Here is a 21,956-nt window from a genome sequence, read left to right on the forward strand (position 1 = left end):
CAAATATATATTAAAACTAAAAATAAATGTTTACGTAGCAACATTTTTTTGTTTGATCAAAACAAAATAACATCAAAAAATCAGTTCATCACAAAAACTCCAAACCCTCAATATTTTAATGATACAAGTATTTTACTGGTAAGATTTACATTTTAACAACCATAGAACATATTGAAATACTAAAATATTAACTATCTACCCATCACGCAGCTTCTCACACAGGAGTAGGCAGAGAAAATAGAGCGCCACACCAATCTGTCTTTGCAAACAAACTTCACCTCTTTCACATTCATGCATATCCTCATTTATACTCATCGACTTTTCTGACTCCTGACCTGTTGAATCAAATATTAGTCATGTTATAATATTTACAGTCTTCAATGTGATGCAGTTCTACATTGGAGTATGTATTTTAAACATACTCCGTCCAAAGTATTTAATATGTTAGCCTAGTACATAAAAAGTGGAGCTTTGTAGATGATAAACCAACGCCTTGATGCAAGATATGTTTGAGAACTACATATTACATAGAAACCATCATAAATACACTCTCATAACAATGGAATTTGGTTGCTATAGTTTGGTATGAGGTGTGTACATATTTACCGGTGAAACTATATAGCTCTGATGATTATTACTATTATTTCTAATAAAATAAACGCTTTCAACATGAAACGCATGTATTTGAATGACATTGTATTGTATATTATAACATATTACATATACAGTAAAAACACACACAAACTTTTATAAAATAATTAATAGTGAAACTATATAGCTCTGATGATTATTACTATTATTTCTAATAAAATAAACGCTTTCAACATGAAACGCATGTATTTGAATGACATTGTATTGTATATTATAACATATTACATATACAGTAAAAACACACACAAACTTTTATAAAATAATTCAGTACACTACATACATGTACATGAAATTGGTTTACAAATAAAAGAATACATTTATAATATTTCAAAACTCACTTTGGACATAGCTTGCATCAATATATAAAAGGCCAGAGACCAAAATAATTGCTGTTTTACCTTCTATGTATTACGTACCTATTTGACCTATTTCCTCATTTTATGAATCATCACTACCAATTTGTCAGAAAACCAGGTTTAATCATTGTTTGAAATATAATAATTCGCACACAATAAAATAAATTTTATGATATGATCGCATTTTTTTTTAGGAGGTTTACATATTTTAATTTTATTATTAAATTAAATACAGTACAGGTGACAGAATAAAAAAAATGTGAACACAATTGTTATACAATAGTTATTTTTAGAGACCAACAGCATAAATCTGCATAATAACGTTAAACATATCGCTCACTCCTTTCAAGAACGTCATAAATCAAAAACTATCAATTTTCAGTTATGCATGTTTTCGTAATGCCCAGAAAATGTACTATATTCCAGCAAAAGAGGCATATTTTTAACTTAATATTTACCCGCTACAGGGCAGAAAGTGTTGTTTTTCCATTTTGAAGAAAAGATATTGTTTAATTATTTTTTTAAATAAACTAGTTATTTTTCAAATGGAGAAAAAATCTTCAGGTTTAACCTAAAAATATCTGTTGCACAGTGAAATGTTCAATAAGTGGCTTGATATTTATTTTTAATAAATTGTATTATATTTTTAAGCTTTAAAAGCGTTCTCCTGAAAAATCAGGTTTATTTATTTATGACGTTCTTGAAAGGAGTGAGCGATATGTCTTCTTAACTATATTTACAAAGGATATAATTCAGAAAATAATATTGTTCCTGTGTGTTCGTTTACCGATAAATAAAGTAACTATTAATTTCCACGGGGCAGAGAGCGTGTGCAGAGAACGGATCTGTAGGCGGCCCAATGTGGAGGAAGGATAAGGATGAGTTGTGCATCTCGTCTATTACAGAAATGGGAACCAATTCTGATATCCTTATCTAGAAAAAAATATATGCACACATATTATTGTTGATGTTTATTAAAAATAAAGTTTAGAAGATGATACATATAGGGTAAAGAGGGTATTCGACCTCCATCGTGTAATGGTCAGCGCCCTTGGCTACCATGCTCCCGGGTTCGATTCCCAAGGTTTTGCCAAAATAAATATGGGTGATTTTCACTCTCAAATTTATATAATATCACCCTAGAACAAGCAGCGCAGGCTGATCACCTTGCCTTCATGCAATTAACGATCAAGATAATATTGCGTCACTACGATGCAGTGCCCTATGCACCACTGGGTGCAGATAAGGGTTAAAAAAAAACAGGGTATCATTTAAAACCCCTCCTTACAGTCCTTGACACTACTGAATTTATATGTGAATTAGCATTAGACACATATCAATTGAGATGGTACGGGCACATAGGACGCAGAGAACCTGATCATATTGTGAACCAGGCAATCGCCATGGATCTTGCTCGAAAGACGTCTGGAGGAAGACCAAATAATTTGTGGATGCTACACAAGATAACATGATTCGAAGGCATGGGCTAGGTGATGTTTTCCATGATAGAAGGACCTACAACCTGAGGACGAGGAGAGCTGACCTTAACAGTCTACAAAGACGATAAGTTGGGATGGAGCCAGGAAGAAGAAGACATTAATTTACTATAGTATAATATCCCATTTCTATGAAATTACTAGCATAATGTTCTTCATATAATGTAAAATTAGATATAAATATAATCATTACATTTATCCTCCATATTATGTGTAATATTTATTTTTAAAGAACTTGTACACATTACTGTGTTGAAATTACACAAGGTTATATGAGTACAGGTATAAAGTCTCAAATGCCCTAGTCATTGCTGCTATTCTCATTTTCCTGCATACTATTCATCAATAATTTTTATTTTCATATAGAAACATTTTTCTCCACCATAAAGTCATTCACTTTTTTTCCGCTATATCATTTCAAATATGTATATATTTAGGAATAACATTGCCTTCTTATAATAAACAATCAAGTTGACCGACACGATGCTCTATGCACCATACAGATGTGAATAGGAGTTAGAATGTAATACAATCTACTTTTCGTAAAAGAATTGAGAAAAATTTATATACATAGCGTGTATTTTACCTGTCCATCGCTAATGGAAAACAATTTCTTCTGCTCTTCACTACTGTAACATACATCTAAATTTTGCCTTTGTAACACAATGCCGCGACCATTCTTCTTCTTTCCATTTGGTAACTGTAAAAAATATTACAAAGTAAAAATATATATTTACATACTGCTTATTTATATTTAGTACATCAGTCTAGAAACTGTTACAACTTCTTTGTTTTATGAGAGAGTATTTAGTAACACACTAAGGACGGGTATTTTTTACACCTGCGGACCGCTGGCGACGAGATTTGATAATTATGTACATATAGTTTAGACCTTAAAAAAGAGATAGGTGTATAATTTTCATATAAAAACATATTTTCTGCCTTTGAAATGAGGCCGGCGCAAAAGGTAAAAATAACCTTCCTGTCCTTAAGCATCAATCGACCGAACGGGTAGAAATACTTTTCTCGTCCTTGGTATGATAAAATAAATTTCACGATAAAAATAAAATATGAACATACCGAGGCAACTACATTGTCGCGATACGAAGCAACTGTTATGTCCACTCCGACTTCTTTTCCCATTGCACTATAAGATGCAAGTAGATTGGTTCCTTGTGGTTCCTCTGGTCCAGCTCTAAATCAACAAACATGGTATATTCAAAATAAAAATAAAACAAACAGTAAACAAATGCCAACTTTTTCAAGAACAAGATATTTTCCTAGAAATATGCCATATTTATAAAGTTTTATATTACATTACTTCATAAATATGTGTTCCATGTAGTTATTGAAGTAGAACTAATTACATCCGTTACCATGTGGAAAAATATTTTAAACAGATTTTAGTCAATGTAAACACTAAATTCAAATACATATTAGGTCTAATCACTTATTTTAAATTTTTGAACCATCTTCTGCATGTTCTATCAGAAACTGTACCTTCGCCAAACACATACAATAATTTTCTACACACTTATGTAGCTTGTATTTCTTCCTTTGTGGAATTTGTACAAAATAGAGTGGCATAAATGAAGAATACCAGTAGCCACGGATAGACAATTGCCTCTCACTTTATACTAACATAAATCATCTTCGTTCAAGATTATTTGTTAGGTCAGTATGTATGTATACGTTTAGTAATAATGAAAGTTTAAACATTCTGGTAGATCTAATCCTACAATGAAAGCTCATTAATTTGAAATTAAAGAGATCAGCATTTTAAAAATACTTTGACAACTTCATAAAATATAAAAAGTACCCATTTTCCGCATACAAAGCCCCATGTTGGTTTTCTACAGTTTTTGTCAGTAAGGATTACATTAAGCATTAGTGATTAAGATCCCATATTTACCGTTCTAAGCTCCCATCTCTTGAATAGAAGAGAGGAATCAGCGGATGCAGCAGGGACTGGGAACTGACTTGTGCTGCTACGGATAGCTGTCCTGAAGGATGTTCTTGAGCGGTGCTCTAAAAGTCATACATAATAAACACTTTAAATATTAATAACAAGGAGAATGAGTAAATTGTTGCAATCCTTTAACCTGCCCGGGAGTGTGTGAGTAGCGTGTTTATTGATAATTTGTGTGGTGTTTAACTAGTAAATGTTTCACATTGATAAGGATTGTTTTAGGGTATGGTTTTTTAATTGTCGGTAGTTGGAGCGCTACGTACAGCGCAGTCAAGGGGTAACTGGAAAAGAGTCATTGCTTCGACAAGGGTCACAACCCTCAGTGATGGACTAAGATGGGGATGAAGTTTAACTGTCATGAGTTTTGTATATTTGTTGAAAATATACTTAACATGTATTTCATAATATGTATGCATATGTATTCCGCAGCATAATCATAACTAACCTGGCATTTAGAATTTATTTTAGTTTCTAGTATAATTCTAAAAATATGTTGAGTTGGATGGTTATCCAACACTCCTTGCGCCATTCCCCGGTTGTCATCCTGGTTTAGTCTACGATCCTGCATGACCTGTGAATCAAATAATATTAGTCCATAAAACTGACAATTTCAACAAATAAATAAATATGAAAAAAGTTAAGGGATAGTTAAGGTGCTGTGATCTGATCCAGCAGTGTGCATATACAAGCCAAGTGCAGAGAATAGGTGACTGAATAAATCGAGCTTAATGAAATAAAGAAACAACATAATTAATTTGATGAAAACTTAGTACCTATTTAGAATGATATTACGAATACACTTTGTTGAGTTAGTTGATACTATTAATGAACTTTTCACCTTTACTAGGGCAAAAAAAAGTAGAATCTTCAAATGATAATTAAATCAGACCAAAAAAAAACAGAAAGAGGTGAACTTTAAGTCAGCTTTGTTGCGGTCTCTTAAAATCTTTTTAAGAGCTTAAAATAATGTTGTAACATAATAATGGAGTGACGGAATAGCTCTGACCTCTAACTGTCCGGGGGCGAGGGCTGCTGCTCCGAGGGAAGTGGAAGTCAGAAGGGTGAGTCGAGTGTTCTGGTCTTGTATATAGCCGGCGACGGGGAGAGGGTAGTAATTAGCTTGCAGTGGCAACTTATTGAACTTCTTGCGTCTTATCATCTGGAAATGGCATTCATACATTCCTACATATACATAAAAAGATGAATTCAAGCCCATTGTCGAATAATTGATGAGATGAGGACAGAATACAGGGGGTGGGGATGTACTTTCCCTGATTAAATTTGAACAGATTAAAAGAAAGATGGTAGCGTTTTTCTGTGATATAATTTATGACATGTTAATAAGTTTTTAAACACATTATTCTCCTTCTTCTTTCCATGTTCGCTCCCTAGGTGGAGCATATGGCCAACACGAGACGTCTCCAAGTCACTCTGTCACACGCCATAAACACATTTGTTAACCCTTTGAGTGCTAACCTTAGTACTGGGTGAATAATTTCCCACTATACCTATATGGAGCCATACGTCTCTCCGGAAAATAATTACCCCAGAAATTCAAATTAAGTATGACGCTTATGCTGCCACCTCTAGGGATGTCAGAACTTATTTACTAATTTACTCCCAAAAAAATCCAAACAAATTAAACTGTATTATTTTCTAAAATTTAATACTTCCCAGACTTCTGCAACTTAAAGGGTTAATAATACAGAATAACTAAGTAAAACTATGGGAAAAGATGATAATAGATTAACACCAAATATATAAAAAGATTAAATAAATAGTTATGTACCTGGTATCCGTTAAGGTCAGTAAAGAACTCATCCATGTTATTGATATTGGTAGACAATCTCATGGCCAATTCCAAATTATTGGCAGTGGAAACATCCACAATGTTGATAACCTCCAAGCCCAAACTGTCAGCTCCCTTACCAGCGTAAATTGTGACCTGTAACAAATAAATTATTAGACAAACTCAACTACTTTCATCTAAAATTATTCATTATAAATCCATCTGAGGATAAAGTGATGGTTGAAAGCCTTCATTTTGGTCTAATTTGGATTGGTTTCATATGATCGATGAATAAAGTTGGTTACTTCACTTTGAAGACGGGAATTGTTTATTTTCTTGTGTCTATACAGCTTAGTTGAAATTCAGAATCCACCCAGAAGAAGACCCGGTTCCAATATTTTTTGGTTTGTTTAAATTTAAATAGAGGATTTCTTCAATCAAAATTTAAAAAATATATATATTGTTTTGAATGTTGATTTTCTGATTTTTTTAGTCTTAGTTTTCAATACTTGAAGTCATGAGAATTTTTATATCTCACGTTATTAAATACTCAATGGAACCATCCAGACTCCCCCACATTGCATTGCACAGGAATCCCCAAGGTAGATGACTCCCGAGCAGGCCACCAAAGAGATGGATTGACAGCTGGGAATCGACATCGCAGGAGGCTAATCTCTCTTAAAAACAGGCCACAAGGCCTGCACCAAGAAGAAGAAGAAGAAGAAATACTCACTGTATGGTGGACAAAAGGCAGCTGCACTTCCATTCTTGACATAATATTCCCTTCAATAATGGATATGATAGGACTTAGATTTTCATTTTTGACAATGACACTTTCAGATCCGGGGAGAAACAAGTACCCGCCACTTCTGTCACCACTAGACCTAGTGCCATACCTTAAACAAACCAATGAAACGTGATAAACTTTCAATTACAATACAATATAATATTTACAATTGTACATTATAAACTTTGTTTTTACATTTTTCTAGAAATGGTTACTAGAAAACAAATAATAAAGAATTTATACAACAAAAAAAGTATTTATTTATCAGTTTTTTGCGTTTTTGAGTGATTTTCATTCATTCTATAGAAGGGCGAATGTTTTCAGGAATCCATATGGTACAGGATCCGTTTTGTTCTTTTTGAATTGTCTATTTTGTTTTCTGTCAGCCATACATTTTGGGAGAATCCATTTTTGGTCGCACATCAAGAAAATCAGAATGTCTCTGTCACATGTCATGCTACCGCAGGTTTTCAATATTTTTGTTTACAAATCATCATGGCAACTCGAGATTAAGCAAACATTCATTTTTATTGCCAGGTTCCCAATTTTCACTATACTCATGATCGCCAGGTCGCAATTTCAAAACTTATTTTATGTCCTAATTGGAAAAATCTGCACTCATAAAAATATATTTCCATATTTTTTAACACTAGACAAAAAAAAACAAAGCAAACACAAATATATTTATTACTTGATAAAATCTAGATGTACGGGTACAGTTTCTTTCCCCGGCAGGGTGATTGCCTTCAGCAGTCCCATCTTGGAGAAGGCCCCCGCAAGCCCGGCTCCCGCAGGGCCCCCCGCGCGCACGCTGAACTCCCCGCCCGTGCTCGGCTCGGGGGCACTGAATGCGTGATGAAGACGGAGATCACCCTCGAAGTTTATCATCCGTATTTGAGCAAATGTTGTCGAGCTACAAAAAAAGTTTTCACATGATTAACTAACAAATAAAGCAGTCAATTGTGTCCTTAGAACGACATTATACCCTTCTAGTCTATGTTGGCATTGGTGATATTCTGCGTATAGGCTACATGAAAAGAAGTCTTCTCTTTTAGCCAGTTGCACAAATTCGTTTTGACTGTGACCCCCGGTATATATGATATGTGGCTATTGGGTGTCTTGTTGACCTGTGTTAACTACATGGCTTGTTTCTAGAGGCGTTCAAATGTAGTCATGCGTTTTGAGATTTATCGAATTTCTATTAGGTGTTCAGATGATGCGTACGGGGTTTAATAAGATTGTATTTTTTTAAGTACTCTACTTTTATGTTTAGATTGGGTCTTTGAAAATATCATAAAATATGATAATTGTCTATGGTAAACTCTTGAAATCTTTTTTCAAACACAATCCGCCAGAGTTTACCTAACAATAAAATTTAATTGAAATATTTATATTCATGAGAACACACACATTTCCACCAATAAAAAAAGAATAAAAAAACATTAAATCCATAAAATACTTATCACAAAGGTAACAAGTAAAACTTGCTATTTAGTAGGCACATGGTATTAGAATGTCAGGTTTGAACGATGGCTGTGAAAATAATATTTACGAGTAAATTTAAATAAAGCAACTTACGATGGTAGTGCGAGTTCTTCCACAGCTGTCACAGTGTAGGAAGACAGCCCCATTCCAGGAACTGTAGCAATGAAGCTCAGAAGGTACTTGGATTGTGATACGGAGGCCTCCGATATAAATAACGGACTGACTTGGCATTCTACAGGGACACCATCCGAATCTACTACCTATAAAATAAAAATAAAATAGTTGATAGTCGACCAGTCAGGAGTTGATATAATCGGCGGGCCTGTGTGAGGAGATGCATGAATGTGGAAAAAGCAAAGAATATTTACAGTGGCGTTCTATCCTATCAATCTATTGATAGACCATAGAAAACCAGATACATATGTATTGGCAACAAAATAATTTCAATATTAATTAATATCACATTGCGTGTACTGCAGTAAGTTCAGTCGTTTTATATGCGACTAATTTACTATGTAAAAAAATTCAAAATAATACTGAAATTTAAGTAAGCATTAAGATTTTCTTCAGCACATGCCCCAGATAGGACACCTTCCGGACTTTGATATCAGCCATAAATTGTCTTCCTACTCTTGCTCTTTGAAGCACATTTGCTTGCTGACCATATCGGTATATGGAATGTGTAGCATTCTACGAATGCCTCTAACAGGTTTATGGTTCATCTTGAGGATTCTCAATTCAACTTGGTATAAAAGCACTAACCAAAAATAGTACCTATCCATTATTTGCGGAATTTTCAGATTGAGGTTATCATTACAGAATAAAGGTTTACTTACTGTAATAAAAGGAACAGACACGTGTAATGTCACCACCTCTTCTCGTGTGTAGGCCAAAGAATTGAAGAACACAATCTTCCTCGATGGTGCCTGTAAATGGAAAACATTTACCACTACACTCAGAGACAGATTTTTATCAGTGCATAGAAGATAAGTTACATCATGTTCATACTTTAAATGAAATATGTATTTGATATTATTACCTCTGGGCCCACTGTGATAGTAAGTTTTTCAGGGAGCGAATTGCGAGCCCTTCGCATATCATCAATCTCAAAATACACATGATCCGCTGTTGGCTGGTGGAAGAGCTGAAATTTTGTGATTAATGGTTATTTTATTCGCTTTCAGAGGTATTGATTAAAAGAAGGGCGATCTCCAATTTTTTTTAAATAAAAGTTATTTTATCATTTAAAATGTTGTTTACACATAATATGAGGATATATGTAGAAATCAAATATGTATCAAATAATTCTCGAGTTGCTGGTTACTTGATTGATATTTTTTATAACGCTAGGCCGACAAAAATAGTATGAAATTTAAATATTTGTGTGCATAATAAGAACACAAATATTTATCTTTATACATATATGTATGTGAAAGAAACCTAATTTTACACCAATATACTATTTTTACCTCAGGTTGAACGAGAAGATGATAGGCACACTGCTGTATGACATGTTGACTTCCCAATATAGCCGTGAATATCCTACAAGAACAAAAACAGTTAATTTGAATGACTCGTCCAAGACTTTCAACACATACACCAAAGTGTTGAGTACTAACTTGTTGCCATAGTCGACCACCACGGGATCCCGGGATGTGCCTGTAACCCCATCATGGTGCTGGAATAGTGCCAAGGCTTCCCGTGCTGCTGCAAGCGTACCGTGCAACCGGGAGGCGTGGGATATTATGGGATCGGGAATGTCCACACGGGATTTGGCCAACGTAAATATCATCTCTGCAGCCCTGGAAGAATCAAATAAATTTAGTAAGAAATTGCAAACATTATAGCGATCAATTTGTGATTTACTAATCCATACCGACCGATTGATGATTACTGGAATTTTAAGAAAAATAGATATCGCTCACTCCTTTCAAGAATGTCATAAATCAAAAAACTTGATTTTTCAGGAGAATGTTTATAAAGTTTAAAAATATAACACAATGTATTAAAAATGAATATCAAGCCACTTATTGAACTTTTTACTGTGCAACAGATCTTTATAAGTAAAACCTGAAGGTATTTTCTGCATTTGAAAAATATTTAGTTTATTTAAAAAAATAATTAAACCTTTTCTTCAAAATGCAAAAACAACATTTTCTGCCCTGTAGCGGGTAAATATTAAGTTAAAAATATGCCTCTTTTGCTGGGATATATGAAGTACATTTTCTGGGCATTCCGAAAACATGCACAACTGAAAATTGACGATTTTTGATTTATGACGTTCTTGAAAGGAGTGAGCGATATGTGTAACTCCAAAGATATATGGATAAAACAGAGATGTTCTAGAGCAGTGGTTCTTAACCGTGTTGGAGGTACCGAACCCCATCAGTTTCATATGCGCGTTCACCGAAACCTTAGTTAGAGCAATAACATTGCTAAGAAATTTATTGGATACTGTGCATATTTTTTGGAAATGAAAGCATATGGTGAAGTGAAATCTCACCTGACATAAGACATGATGACTCGATCCATTCGCTTGTAGTAGGGGCGAGAAGTGTAATAACCGCTCCAGTAATGGTCGTCCCTATCGGCGTAAGTGAAGAAGTCTCCGGAAAGAATGGGAAATTCTTGCATCGGCATCTCTTGCCTAACAGCCCGGAAGTAATCGGAAAGAGTGCCATATTTCACCTGGAAAAGTTTAATCACTTTAACCTTTCCTTCCCGGTGATATGTATTTACTACAATTTGAGTCTAATAATGAGAATATTGATATAAAATATGATAGATACGGGCTCATCATTTTTGTATTCCGCCGTAATATTACGTACTACATAAAAGTATTAAAATATATTATGGCGGCTACTTGCGATGTTTTTTTTCTCATTTTCAGATACTTGCCAGAGATACTTAACATCACAAAATTGTTACATTTCAATTTCAAGTATGGTTAAAAAAAGCAACATTTAAAATTATTCATATTTTTCACGTTTTTAAGCCACATTTTCATATAGTGTACAAAATATATATCACCGGTGCACGGGGAAGTTTTTAGCACCACAAGGGAAAGGTTGACATACCAAATATTACAAAATCATACCATACCCTTACCCTTTTACTCCCTTCCTCACACACACACACTCCCACTCTTTTCTATTTTATTTTTTATCTAGTGATGTTTTTGATCATTATTATTATAACATAAATGTGGAATTGTGTAATTGGCTTTTTTTTTATGAATGTAACTATTTTTTATTATATACTTTTACTGAATGTAAAGCTGTACAATTCCCAAAAAAATAAAATAAATAAATAAATAAATGAATATTATTGGAACTTATAAAGCGTAAAATTAAAATTTGCTGACTCTCATTATTAAAAAGTGGCTCTTACTTCGACATTAAGTTTTTCATTTTCGTTAAGATAATCCATCAACTTGTCGTAGTTGTTGAATTGTGCGTCCCACTCGGTAGAATGGTCCCAGCGGAAATCGTCTCCTAGCGGGTACAGCACCACCTTCGATTTGTAGAGTTGAGACTTCTTGCGCCACTGATCGAGGAGCAGATCAGCTCTGAAAACAAATTAGAAAATTATATATACACATATATTTGAAAAAGTGTCAAATAAAATATTGCTTGTATTTCTTGGGACGGGGTATCCGAGTTTATTTGCTGTTTAACCCTTTGACTGATGTAAGTGGTATTACACAAAGTGTTCGAAGAATGTTAAGGAGTGTTATATTATTCATACCACAAAGTTAACAATGCTTTTAATGTACAAAATATCGTAGTCATACAGGAGAAAGTGACCAAGTGTATTTTTTACAAAAACGTGCTCATTGGCTATTTGATATCTTACTAGCTTAATATTTCCCTGAAAATAATCCCAAAGGGTTTTAAACTTGGATGTATAATATATTGACTTGTTAAAAATGACTAACTGCATTGATGTTTATTTTATAGCCAAGCAAAAGTGACTTAAATGGCCCTCCTGAACATTTTACGTTTTGTTAGTTGGTCACTTTCTCCTGTACGACTATGATATATTAATAAAAAAAAATTACTAACTTGAAATGCACATTTTTATCGTTGATAACTTGCGGCGCTATTTTCCACGGACATGATAAACCGTATCCAGGAAGTCTTTTGAAGTCAAATTGGCAGCAGATCTGCAACAAATAAAAATTGAGATGAATGATAACCTGAAGCAATATGTATTGGCAAATAATTTAGAATTTTGTAGTCAGATCTGCCTACCTTAGGATCCGGTCCGCAGGAGTGGGGGACATCGTAGGAATAGAATGGCATCATGTGAGTCCACATGTCGGTGGTTCCAATTCCATCTGTAAAGAAATTTTTGTGTTATATTTTCCTCCTAAAGCTGGAAAGACTCCTCAGTAAACCACATATCATCTAAACCAGTTGAATGTTTTGGTGTGTATACAGTAATATTTAAAATTGGTCAAAAAAAATCACTTGAAAATGAGCACTATCACTTTTAGCAGACATTTTTTTTTAACATTACTTCACTTCTAATATAATAATAACGAACATTACTTCACTTCAAATTTAATAATAAAGTCATTAATTGATTTAGTAGTCGCTTTGTGGTAATACAGATAAATTTGTTTATTCAACTTTCTTTGATAATGATGTTGAATGAATCGAAAGACATGAAATAGTGGTATATATAAAGAATTAAGGGATGCCCAACATTAAGAGGCCATAGATAAGAGTTCGAAATGATGTCTCCAGAATTAAGAGGTGTGTATAGCTTTAGGTCATAATTTATGTTAAGGCTCATGCCAGGTATAAACCAAGGAGTGACTAAAGTATCAGTTTGTCCAACAACAACAGCTTATTCACCTTCGTACTGTAGTGGTCAACGTATTTGGCTACTGTGCTGAAGTTTCTGGGTTTTATTCCCAAGGGTAGTCAAAATAAATATAAGTGATTTTTCACTAATATTTATTTTGAAGCGCAGGACTGATAACCTTGAGTTCATTAATTTAACGATCAAAATAACACTGCTTCTATATGACACTGTGCACTATGCAATGGTGTGAATAAGGGTTAGAAACTATCAGCTAGGCTTCTACAAGTAAGTATCGCCAGGCAGAGGTTGGACACTCTCGAATAATGAAAAGTCATTGAATAAAGTCATCGAATAATGAAAAGTCATTGAAGAAAAATATTTTACAAACCCCAAGGCTGCCTCCATCGGAACTCCAAATTCTGCTTTCTCGCTAATTCTTTCTTGACGCTGTAGTGAGTTCTTTGAATCAAGGACTCCTTGAGACCGGCCAGCTTGAGGAGGTAGGGCTGTGTGGCGGAGTGCCCAAACGGATCGATGGCCCACCCCGCCGTGGGGGTCACATTCAGTTTATCTTTCAGCCACTGGTGGCCGGTCGTCAGCTGCTGCATGATAGACATCCAGTGGGAGGTGGCTTCGTCATTCATCACCCACCCGCCGGTCACAAACTCTAGCTGACCGGACTGGATTAATCTGGAAATAAAATTTCATTAATTGATTCGACAGTCATTTTGTGTTAATATCTATCCATTTTAAATTTAAGTTTTACTTAGTAAATACCACTATTTCTTAAAATCCATTGTGACATGTGTTTCGATGCACTGTTTGAAAATTAAATATAAAACGGTGTTTGAAAATGATGCTATATGGATCAAAACACATGTCACAATTTGTTTTGTTCGTTTCAGCCTTCTTCTTGTGTCCAGTATTGAACAGAGGCCTCTCTTTTGGACTTCCACAGTTCTCTATTGGGCGCGACTCTTTTCCAGTGAAGGCCCGTCACTTTCCTAATGTCATTGAACCATCTTGTCTAGGACGTACCTACCCTTCTGCGTCCTGTTCTAGACCTCCAGTCAAGCACCTTTATTTCTTCATCTATCTTCAGACATTCGTGCCACATGACCTGCCCAGTTCCACCTTAGTTCCGTGATTCGTTGAGCCACATCGGTTACCTTGGTCTTTTCCGCTATCCAAACATTCGTTTTTCCATCCCTAAGGGTCATATCTCTTAGGGATCGTGTCAAAATACATTTTAAGAAATAGTGGTATTTATCAAGAAAACTTAAATTAAAAATGGAAATAAAATATTGATTTTGCTTTACATGTACAATCATAGTTTAAAAGAATACATACATATACATAATTTTTATTAAACCCTTTGAAAGACGATTTGGATTTTGTTTGAGGTAAAAATATGACACATAAAATGATATAAATATATATTTAATGATAATGTTTACTCTAAAATATAAATGGACTATGATTTGGCATTAACATGACGATATGTATATAATTGTAATACAAGACTACTTTTTTGAGTTTATTAATGTAAAAAATTGCTAGTTTCGAGAACTATAAATATTTTCATCAAGAGGTGAATTTTGATCAGTTTGTATTTTTACTATTTGATGAGAACATCTGCAGTATTTAAAACTAGTCATATTTACATATATAAACTCTTATTTATGCAATTATGACTAGTTTATTTACATAAATAAAAAAGTGGTCTAATACAAATGTTTTATTTTTATATGTAAATACCAACAATGTATATAGACAATGTGTCAATGACATCTATAGATATCGCTCACTCCTTTCAAGAACGTCATAAATCAAAATACTTGATTTTTCAGGAGAACGTTTTTAAAGTTTAAGAATATAATTCAATGTATTAAAAATAAATATCAAGCCACTTATTAAACTTTTTACTGTGCAACAGATCTTTTTAGGTAAAACTTGAAGGTTTTTTCTCCATTTGAAAAATATTTTGTTTATTTAAAAAAAAAAATTAAACGATACCTTTTCTTCAAAATGCAAAAACAACATTTTCTGCCCTGTAGCGGGTAAATATTAAATTAAAAATATGCCTCTTTTGCTGGGATATAGTATATTTTCTGGGCATTCCGAAAACATGCACAACTGAAAATTGACGATTTTTGATTTATGACGTTCTTGAAAGGAGTGAGCGATATGTTCTCCAAAGGGGTGAAAAATAATAGTTATTAGTCTTTATTGAATCAAAATAAGCATTTTTTTCCTCACTTTTTTGTCAGCCTTTTTTGATCCTCGGTAATTTCTGCCCACCACATCGAGAAGAAACTAATCTCGGCCCAAATAAATTTCCTCCTACTATCCTCGGAGAGTTTAACTATGGCGTTGTTTAAAATGGACCTTGTTTGTGTAAGGTAATATTCCTCAAATGTTTTCAACCACCCTGAAATCATACAACATTGTGATGAAAATAAGTAAATATATTAACTTGAAAGATCCTAAAAATGGATTATCATATCGCTCACTCCTTTCAAGAACGTCATAAATAAAAAAAACCTGATTTTTCAGGAGAACGTTTTTAAAGTTTAAAAATATAACACAATGCATTAAAAATAAATATCAAGCAACTTATTAAACTTTTTACTGTGCAACAGATCTTTTTAGGTAAAACCTGAAGGTTTTTTCTCCATTTGAAAAATATTTAGTTTAGTTAAAAAAAATAATTAAACGATACCTTTTCTTCAAAATGCAAAAACAACATTTTCTGCCCTGTAGCGGGTAAATATTAAATTAAAAATATGCCTCTTTTGCTGGGATATAGTATATTTTCTGGGCATTCCGAAAACATGCACAACTGAAAATTGACGATTTTTGATTTATGACGTTCTTGAAAGGAGTGAGCGATATGTCTTATTTTACTAAATTACTACCATGAAAATATGATAATTTTCAATTCTCAAGTAATTTCTCGCCATCCCCATATATTCCTGTCACCTCACGCACCACATTTTTTAACCTCTATATTTATTAAACTAATATTCTAATTGTAACGTTATGTTTAATACCACTGCATAATCCCATTTAAGAACATGTGTTTCAATATAAATTAAGTATTATTTTCTTTACTTCTAACCCTTATCCGCACCCAATGGTGCATAGGGCACTGCATCATATATATAAAAGTAGTATCATCTTAATCGATAACATATGAAGGAAAGGTGATCAGCCCTGTGCTTCAGGTACCAGTCCAGGGTAATGTCAAATAAATATTAGAGTGAAAAATCACATATTTATTTGATATATATCTACCTGAGAATCAAACCTGGGACCTCCAGTACGGTAGCCAAGCGTGCTAACCATAACACTAGGCGGACAAAAGTATAATCACTGTCACTGAACAAATTCTGCTGCAGCTTCTCGAAGGAGACTGGCTAAGATATAAACTTACCTGGATCATTGTGGGAATGCGGCACGATAAACACTTTAAGTTTATGTTGTGGATTCCACTCATGACTATCATATTCTATTCTCCACCCCTGTTTCCATGGTCCACCATCAGGATTGTCAAATTTCAATTTCTCGTACACATCCAACATCTAAAAATGAATAATTAATTCAAAACTATGTGCATAAAAATTCATAAAAAAATATTTATTGTAAACAGCTATAATCATTTCAATTTTAGAGATCTTCCAGCCATCAAATACTTGTATTCAATAATTACCTTCGAACCTGTGTTTGGTCAAAATTACAAGGCTTAAACCACACTAAAATAAAAACTATTTTCCAATTCATTTTATGTTTTTTTTTATTAACAAATTTTTAATTACTGTAGAACGGGGCTACTTGAACATTGATGTGTTACTTAAGCCCAGTACAAAAAAAATATTTAGATCTTGGTATCGATCGAAGTATCGTGACAATAAGTGTCACCTGTCAGGGAAACAATGAATCATGTCGATACGTTCATTGTTGTAGACAATTCTACGGTACCTTAAAACTCTGATTAAAAAAAATTGATTGTTTACTTGGACGACCTTCTTGTTCAAAATGAATTTCAAACAATTTATTCAGAAGAACATTTAACAATAATACTATATCGTAGTCATACAGGAGAAAGTGACCAAGAACATTTTTTTTCAAAAACTTTATCATTGACTGTTTGATATCCTAGCTTAATATTGCCCTGAAAAAATCCCAAAGGATTTAAACTTGGAAGTATAATATATTGACTTATTAAAAATTACTAAGTGCATTGATGTTTGTTGTCTTGCCAAGCAAAAGTGACTAAATGGCCCTCCTGAACATTTTATGTTTTGTTAGTTGGTCACTTTCTCCTGTGCGACTACAATATGTTGTAGGCTTAAACAGTTTGATTATAGTTTTTTCAAGTTATCTGAGGACTCGGATCATAAATCATTATAAAGAAGTTATACACTTTACAGGACAGACGGAAGTAAGGCGTTCGAGTGTGAGTGAGACATCCCTATAACGAGATTTATTACCCGAGTCAGCGGTAGTTCTCGGCTGAGGATAGTGAGTTCTGTTTGAATGAGCACAATTTGTACCTGAATATGAGAATTAGGGATGTTATTCATCATGATGGCGCATTGATTGGCAGGTTTGAAGGTCTGCATGACTTCCTTACTGCCCACGTGAGGTTTGGGCATGACTAGTGGCTGCGGAAGCTGCCCTGGTGCAGGGATGAGATGCTGCATGGCGGACTTGATTTCTCCAACCACGGCGTGGTTCTGGTTCAACTCCGATTCCAGGTGCTTCAGTCTATCTTCAAAATGGAGCCATTTGTTCTGTAACAAGGAAGTATACCATTGAGGCAATGGTTAACACATTTCGGATGGGTGTTTTTTTATGGTGTGGACCGCTGGCGACGGTATTTGATAATTGTATACTCATAGTTTAGACTTAAAAAAAGAGATTGGTATATAATATTTATATTAAAACAATAAATAATTCCTTCTTTTCTGACTTTACACAGAAGGTAAAAATACCCTTCCTGTCGTTAAGCATCAATCGACCTAACAGGTAGAAATACCTTTAGAAAATTAATTAACTTTGTTTTCACCACTTTTTTTAGTAATACAATTCAACCACAGGTTTCATAAAAAAGTGGTGAAAACAAAGTAATTAATTTTATAAAGATATTTTAAAATGTGGCACAAAGTATCTGCGGAAAACATTCAAGAAAGGGTAGAAATACCTTTCCCATCCTAAGTGTGCTGATATAAAAATTTAATTTAATGGATTTTAACAATTCGACATACATACTCTACATTATTTATAAAAATATGAAAGAATAATAATTTTATTTAAAAATGGCATTTTGGTAAGTTGGTAATATTTTGCAACATTATAAGTATGCATGTATTTGGAAGGTTGGTGTCAATGCTGTTCAAAATATTGCTAAATAATTTAAATCGTATCAGATACTGCTTATGCATATGTGGCAGGAGTAAAGTATAGACCCCATAGTCTCGTCCACTCAAATAGACATCGTCACATGTAACTTCACATGTGATTTGAGTGACTTGATAATTTTCATGTCTAAATTTCAATCCTTTATTTCTATACAGATTTTAATACCTTATTTATTTATTTACAGAAATCAATAAGAACTGTACCCTGTAAAAACAAGAGTATAACCGTATTGGAATGTTATATTCTTTTGACACAAATGATATATACGGGAAGGAATTTATTATCAAACAGGAATTTATTATCTGGGAACAAAGTGAATGGTGCACTGAAATCAGTTATAGCAAATAAAAACCTATCAGCGGAAGCTAAACTAGCAGTGCACAACGGAGTCCTGGTTCCAACTCTAATGTATGGAAGTGAAACATGGAGTTGGCAAAAAAAGGATGAAAGAAAACTGAATGCAGTCGAAATGCGATCTCTCAGAAGAATATGCGACAAAACTATGTATGATAGATGTACGAATAGTGAAATAAGGAACGAATGCAAAGCTGAGATAAGCATTATCGATAAAATTAAGAAAGGTGTGTTGAGATGGTTTGGACATGTAGAACGAATGAGTGAGGAAAGAACGGTAAAATAAATTTATGAGGCGAATGTTATCGGGAAAAGAAGCAGAGGAAGACCGAGAAAAACATGGCACGATCAGGTATGCCAAATACTTGAAAGTGGTCAGGTTAGGAGTCGTAACAATCGGCGGGTATATAATGAAGTTATAATAATGAAGAATTTATTGTGCTATCTGATTTTCAAAATCACCAAGATCTACTGCCAATTTTAGATAATATTTCATATCTCTATATGAGGCTAATGGGAATTTATACCCATGTACATCGGGTATTCATCTATAAGCTCTTCATGAATACTAGATACAGCATACAATTTATCATTCCTCAAATAATAAATTCTAACTAACTAACTAACTAACTATCACGCCGCTTCTCCGCAGGGGTAGGCAGAGAGAATAGAGCGCCACACCACTCTGTCCTTGCAAACATTCTTCGCCTCTTCCACGTTCATGCATCTCCTCATACATACCCGACGATTATTACGACTCCTGACCCGGCCGCTTTCAAGTATTTGACATACCTGATTGTGCCAAGTTTTCCTCGGTCGTCCTGTGCTTCTTTTTCCAACTACATTCGCCTCATAAATTTGTTTAACTGTTCTTTCTTCACTCATACGCTCCACATGTCCAAACCATCTCAACACACCTTTCTTAATTTTATCGATAATGCTTATCTCAGCCTTACATTCTTTCCTTATTTCATCATTCGAACATCTATCAAACATCGTTTTGCCACACATTCGTCTGAGCGATCGCATTTCGACTGCATTCAGTCTGCTTTCATCCTTCTTTTGCCAACTCCATGCTTCGCTTCCATACATAAGGGTTGGAACCAGAACTCCATTGTGTACTGCCAGTTTAGCTTCCGCTGATAGATTTTTATTTGCTAAAACTGATTTTAGTGCACCATTCACTCTGTTCCCAGCATTCACTCTCCTTTCTATGTCTTTATCAATCTTTCCATCCCTAGAAAACATACTACCCAAATATATGAAATCATCTACCTGTTCCAAAATCTCCCCATTTACCAATATTTCACACTCAGATCAACATTCATCTCTTTCAAAAACCATGATTTTGGATTTGCTAACATTCATAACATTATTATTATGCTAGACATATCTGTGCTATGTCAGATATTATGCAGGCACATCTGACATTATGATATTATGTATGTGCCTAAGATATTATGTATTAATAACCAAATTCTTATTATTATTTACTTTGTATTTGAATCTTGTCAGTATTGTTGGCCACCTAGTACACAAAATAGGCATAAAAATTTGATGATTGTCAATATTCCGATCGGCAAAAAGTGTAAACCTGTGAAATATATTGAAATAAAAATACTTACATCGTGCATTTCTTCAGGAACTGTCCCTCTGGACGGTGGTTTTAATAATTTATCGGTGAAGAAATATAATGATGCACAGCACAATAACATCGAGAATACCGCAACAAACGTTAATAGACGTCGAAGTCTCATTTTGATTTTATTGAAAGCACAAATTATATTTAATAACTGTTCATATATGATGAAAGCCAAGTGAAATCATGAAAACATCCATACACGTAAGCTTAACACATGTCACTTTTGAACATAATTTAACATTTTTATTAACCGGGTTACAAGTTTTAATAAACAAAGAATGTACACGTTAATTTTTTTTAATCTTCTTATGCTATCATTTGCCACGGTGCGAAATAAATACTCAACGAACCGCAAAATTTCGGTCTCAGAAAATCGACCTGTCAAAAACGTAAACAAAAGGACAGTTTGACAAGTCAAGTTATCGACTGAAACAACTAATCGTAATAATTATTTATCGTATAATGTATCAAACTAAAAAATGGGGCATATTTCGTAATTATAATACAAGATAACAAACGTTTATATTTATTTTTATTTTTTATTTATCAGCGGGGTATAGAAACAAATGTAAAAATATCATTCTAATAATACATAACGATATCACACTGCTTGAATATCGGCATCTTATATACATTTTGGCTGCAGTTGAAAATAGTCGTTCGAACATGAGTTTATAAATACTATTTTACAATATTGACCAATATAATTATTATTTAGTTCCTCTGAAAGATATACAGCTAGCATACGGGCGTATTCCGCTATTCACAATTCGGAATATTTTCCTCTCGAATTTTTTTTCAATGTATGGGCGTGTGGGATTTCGAAATAAGAAAACACCAGCGAGAAAATATAGTGTGCTTGGTACTTCCGAAAAGAAAGTCTGCACAGTCACTACACTTTTGGAGCATACTGCATTCGATATTTTTCTTAACACTGCCTGGTCTTTTTCATGGGTTACAATCTTTGTAATGATAGATTTGTTTCCTTTATGGCCTGTCTTCACCCGCCTCTATCCTTCACTCGTCTCTTCAACTCGGCGTAGCTGCTACAACGCATGTTGGAGATAATTGTATCCATGTAATTGTATCCATGTAGGTGAGGTCGTCCTCTGTAGTTTGTGCTTTCGCACACGCCTTACACGATCGTAAGAAGCAGGCCTGAGTGTCTCATATTAATGTCTATCCATTTGG

The 21,956-nt window shown here is 34.0% G+C and overlaps 1 protein-coding gene across 1 annotated transcript; it reads right to left on the reverse strand.

The window, feature by feature from the left end:
* Positions 1–818: 818 nt before the first annotated feature.
* Positions 819–21,349, reverse strand: alpha-Man-IIa (alpha-mannosidase 2). Its single transcript, XM_088277822.1, has 23 exons — positions 20,749–21,349; positions 17,902–18,141; positions 16,782–16,929; positions 15,605–15,776; positions 13,734–14,035; positions 12,787–12,872; positions 12,598–12,698; positions 11,924–12,101; positions 11,037–11,221; positions 10,153–10,335; positions 10,003–10,075; positions 9,573–9,677; positions 9,370–9,459; positions 8,627–8,793; positions 7,740–7,961; positions 6,995–7,157; positions 6,262–6,417; positions 5,479–5,631; positions 4,918–5,043; positions 4,416–4,531; positions 3,584–3,698; positions 3,090–3,203; positions 819–1,940 (listed from the first exon to the last, which is right to left on the reverse strand). The coding sequence occupies exons 1-23, from the start codon at positions 20,878–20,880 to the stop codon at positions 1,791–1,793; spliced, it is 3,477 nt and encodes a 1,158-aa protein (XP_088133948.1). The 5' UTR covers positions 20,881–21,349; the 3' UTR covers positions 819–1,790.
* Between the last annotated feature and the right edge of the window lie 607 nt (positions 21,350–21,956).

Source organism: Brachycentrus maculatus, unplaced genomic scaffold (assembly GCF_059751285.1).
Source record: "Brachycentrus maculatus isolate JH-2025_06_01 unplaced genomic scaffold, ASM5975128v1 h1tg000050l, whole genome shotgun sequence".
NCBI lineage: Eukaryota > Metazoa > Arthropoda > Insecta > Trichoptera > Brachycentridae > Brachycentrus > Brachycentrus maculatus.

What these genes read in the sequence shown, in the direction of transcription:
- alpha-Man-IIa (XM_088277822.1), bottom strand. Translation starts at nt 20,880, where the DNA reads ATGAGACTTCGACGTCTATTAACGTTTGTTGCGGTATTCTCGATGTTA. An exon ending in ATCTTCTCGTTCAACCTGAG is followed by an intron (nt 9,678 to 10,002) that starts GTAAAAATAGTA and finishes ACAAAATTTCAG; the next exon opens with CTCTTCCACCAGCCAACAGC. An exon ending in GTACATCTAGATTTTATCAA is followed by an intron (nt 7,158 to 7,739) that starts GTAATAAATATA and finishes GGTTTGTTTAAG; the next exon opens with GTATGGCACTAGGTCTAGTG.